This window comes from Rhinopithecus bieti, unplaced genomic scaffold (assembly GCF_001698545.2).
Source record: "Rhinopithecus bieti isolate Rb0 unplaced genomic scaffold, ASM169854v2 scaffold_72, whole genome shotgun sequence".
NCBI classification, from domain to species: Eukaryota; Metazoa; Chordata; class Mammalia; order Primates; family Cercopithecidae; genus Rhinopithecus; species Rhinopithecus bieti.
In genome coordinates this window covers 822,342-826,401 of record NW_016803042.1, presented here as the reverse complement: position 1 = coordinate 826,401, position 4,060 = coordinate 822,342, and the positions used below count along the sequence as shown (strand labels likewise).

The window sequence follows — 4,060 nt, the reverse complement described above, 5'->3', positions numbered from 1 at the left end:
AAAGAAAAGAAGTATTATTACAATGCTAAGCTTTGCATTATTTTTTTTTTTTTCTGTCGAGTGTTACCATTTTTCTTAGGTTTATACAGATTCAAACTTCAAAGTTGGCTATTTCAGTAGAATGAACAGAAATTAGTATATATTTAAAAGTCAGTGTTTGCTTTATTCACATGAATAGTTTTCCTAATTCTGGGTTACTTTATTAGAAAATAAAGGCCACGGTACTTAATATGTTTATGTAATATGGAAAGGGCATCATCACATTTTATACCTAGGTAAGTACTAGGAGTACTTAACAAATATCAAACAGTCGGGCGTGGTGGCTCACACCTGTAATCCCAGCACTTTGGGAGGCCGAGGCTGGCGGATCACTTGAGGTCAGGAGTTCAAGACCAGACTGGCCAACATGGTGAAAGCCCATCTCCACTAAAAATACAAAAATTAGTCAGACATGGTGGCAGGTGCCTGTAATCCCAGCAACTTGGGAGGCTGAGGCACAGAGAATTGCTTGAACCTGGGAGGCAGAGGTTGTAGTCAGCTGAGATCGTGCCTGGACTCTGTCTGGACTCCAGACAAAGTAAGATTCCCTCTCAAAAAACAAAAATAAAAACAAAACAAAATAAATATCAAACAAATAAATATCAAAGATGAGAATAAAGCCTAATTGGTGAAAATCTTCCCTACTAAAAGTCTATTCAATTATTTCTTGTGAAGAGTTCTTTTCTTTTGCATCAGTAGAATCTAAAGAATTTCTTTATGATCAACTGAGCAAAATTATACCAACTATCAAACATAAAACACTGGAATATGTGCTGAAGTAATGGCATTCTCCTGGCACTTGCAATCCTATACTGAAGTATACCCATGCTTGTAAAGCAGTTCCATTAATTTAGGATGTAAAATTCAATATAATATAGTTAAAATATGTTCTAGAGTGCATCTAATAAAGTTTGAAAACAGACTTGGAAAGCCTGTGACAGTGTGTATTTTCAGGTGGAAAAACTGTGCCTAAGGTGTTGTTCAAATTATTCAAGAACTGATTGTGTTCTTAAAGATCTCCTAGATCAGCAAATACACAGGATGATAATTGGCTAAGTGATAATCACACCAATTAGGCTGCGGAGGCAGTGTCAGATTTTTAAGTTCAAGATCCTATTAACAGCCTAGCCGTACTCATTATACTTGTCACTAGCAGAGGTTCTCTGTGTCCTTGGACAGGATTTGCATCTCTGCCTCACAGACAGGAAGTTTGGGAGACATCTGCTCAGTTGAGGATAAAAACTTTAATTTCACCTGGAATAAATTAGCTTATTTTTTTCAGATTGGCCACAGATACAGGTCTGCCAATCCCATTCATTTATTTATTTCTCAAATGTTCGCTTCTCTTTTTCTAGTAATAAGGTAATATATATTTCCTGTAGCCAGTTTGAAAGATACGGCAAAGTGGAAAGGAAGCAATACAATTCACCTGTGATCTCTCTCAATGACAAGTGCTGTTAACATTTTGGTGCCTTTCTTTGAATCATGTTGAATATACAATTTTAAATCCTGTTTTTCACCTTGTAACATTTATGATGAATATTTTTGTAGGTTATTGAAAGTTTTCAATTACAATATTTTAAGGTTGACATAATATTCCATAGGATGAATAAATTATACTTTTAAAAAACAAAATATTCTTCTATATTGGCTACTTAAGTTGCTTCAAGATTTTACTGTTGTAAATAATGATGAGCCACTTCCTCCCTCTCCCCAGGACAAAAAAAAAAAGAAAAAAACCCATAAATAATGATGCCATTAAAATCTTTCTTTCTTTCTTTCTTTCCCCTGTAGAGAGAATGGCTCATGTTCTTGCCCGGACTGGTCTCGAGTTCCTGGACTCAAGAAATCCTCCCACCTGAGCCTCCCAAAGCATTGGGATTACAGTCATGAGCCACCGTGCCCAGCCTTTTTTTTTTTTTTTCTTTTAAGGCTAGTTATGGAAAGCAATTGGAGTGGAGAAGAAACAAAGAAATCTGTAACTGATTGTGATCAGTCTGTTGTAAACATCACTGCATTCAGACCAGCCTCATGAACAAAGTTTCTGATTTGCAATTTGGAGACTAAAAAATGAAGAGACTGTTTCCTCTTAACAAATTGAAAACTATTACCATGAAAATGTTTATACCTTTTAAAAAATATTTTTGATTGCCAATATTCTCACTAAAATGTTTATCATATATCTATTTGTGTCTACTTTGAAAACAAACTATTTGAAGTACTGCATAAATAATATCACTGACTTTGGGTTTTTCTCTGTCTCTCTCTTTTTTTTTTCATCAGTTTGTCTCTTTTTCATGGAAAATTTCAGAGTGTTAATTCTTTTGTTTGTTTGTTTGTTTCAATTTATTTATTTGATACGACGTCTCACTCTTTTGTCCAGGCTGCAGTGCAGCGGCACAATCATGGCTCTCTGCATTCTCAACATCTGGGGCTTAAGTGGTTTTCCCACCTCAGCCTCCCAAGTAGCTGGGACTACAAGTGCATGCCACCATGCCCGACTAACTAAAAAAAAAAAATTGGCCGGATGCAGTGGCTCACGCCTGTAATCCCAGCACTTTGGGAGGCCGAGGCGGGTGGATCATGAGGTCAGGAGTTTGAGACCAGCCTGACCAATATGGTGAAACCCCACCTCTACTAAAAATACAAAAATTAACCAGGCATGGTGGCACATGCCTGTAATCCCAGCTACTCGGGAGGCTGAGGCAGGAGAGTTGCTTGAACCCAGGAGGCAGAGGTTGCAGTGAGCCAAGATCATGCCATTGCACTCCAGCCTGGGCGATAAAGGGAGACTCCATCTCAAAATTTTTTTTTTTTTTGTAGAGACAGGATTTCACTATGTTGCCCAGGCTGGTCTTGAACTCCTGGGCTCAAGCAATCCTAGTGCCTCAGCTGCCCAAAGTGCTGGGATTACAGGCATAAGCCACTGTGCCCAGCCTCTGCTGAATTCTAATCATGAAGAGCTGTGTGGGCTACTGCAAATGCGTAGTAGATGTGTGAGCCTTGTATAAAGCAATAGTGTCATTGGAGAAAGATGTAAAATTAGAATTATAGATTGGCACAATAGTCTTATAGCCTCAGTGTGTCACCTTTTGTTGATTTTATCATGGTATGTACAAAAGTATAATATGGCGGGGCGTGATGGCTCAAGCCTGTAATCCCAGCACTTTAGGAGGCCAAGGCAGGCGGATCACCTGAGGTCAGGAGTTCGAGATCAGCCTGGCCAACATGGTGAAACCCCATCTGTACTGAAACTACAAAAATTAGCCAGGTGTGGTGGCAGGCTCCTGTAATCCCAGCTACTCAGGAGGCTGAGGCAGGAGAATCCCTTGAACCCGGGAGGAGGAGGTTACAGTGAGCCAAGATCATGCCATTGCACTCCAGCCTGGGCAACAAGAGTAAAACTCTACTCAAAAAAAAAAAAAGGTTGCTCTAAGCCAAGGCGCTACTATAGTATTGTTGATTTCAACACCATCTTTTTATTGAGGCAAATAAACTAAGTTAGAAATTTGCATTTATAGTTAATTTATGTATATGGAGGCAAAACTTTCTTCTTTAATTTATATTTGAAACTACTTGTTTAAATTACTTTTGATACTATATGGGACAGGAGATAACAGTCCCGCTCTCAGAAAGAGAATAGGTGCAATACAGTGATACAGGAATAATAAATCCTAAGGGAGCAAAAGCTCCTCTTAATAAAGGTCTGAATGACTGCACAAAACATTAGAGGGCTAGTTCCTTCTCTTCCGGAGTACATTTATTTGGGTAGCAGCCAGGGAGACTGAAACAGTTGAACTGCCCTCCACAAAGTGGTGAAAGATCGAATTACTGTTACACTTCATGGGGCTGGAGATGGTACTTGGGTGAATGACCACTTGAAAAAAGGTGGGGTGGCTTCCAAGATGGAAGTGATGGCTGGAGAACTTGGCTTGAGCTGGGGTACTTGGAATGGTGCCTTTTTGCCTCCTATCTGTGTGATTTTGGGACACAGCCTCTTTTTTATTAGACTAGTGAGTTT

The 4,060-nt window shown here is 39.1% G+C and overlaps 1 protein-coding gene across 1 annotated transcript in view; it reads left to right on the top strand.

Moving 5' to 3' along the window:
• BICD1 (BICD cargo adaptor 1) overlaps positions 1-2,056 on the top strand; it is a 282,996-nt gene extending 280,940 nt beyond the window's left edge. The window contains exon 8 of the mRNA XM_017887352.1: positions 1,834-2,056. Coding sequence (XP_017742841.1) covers positions 1,834-1,932 — 99 coding nt within the window. The 3' untranslated portion in view covers positions 1,933-2,056. The remainder of the gene's footprint in view (positions 1-1,833) is intronic.
• Positions 2,057-4,060: the final 2,004 nt, after the last annotated feature.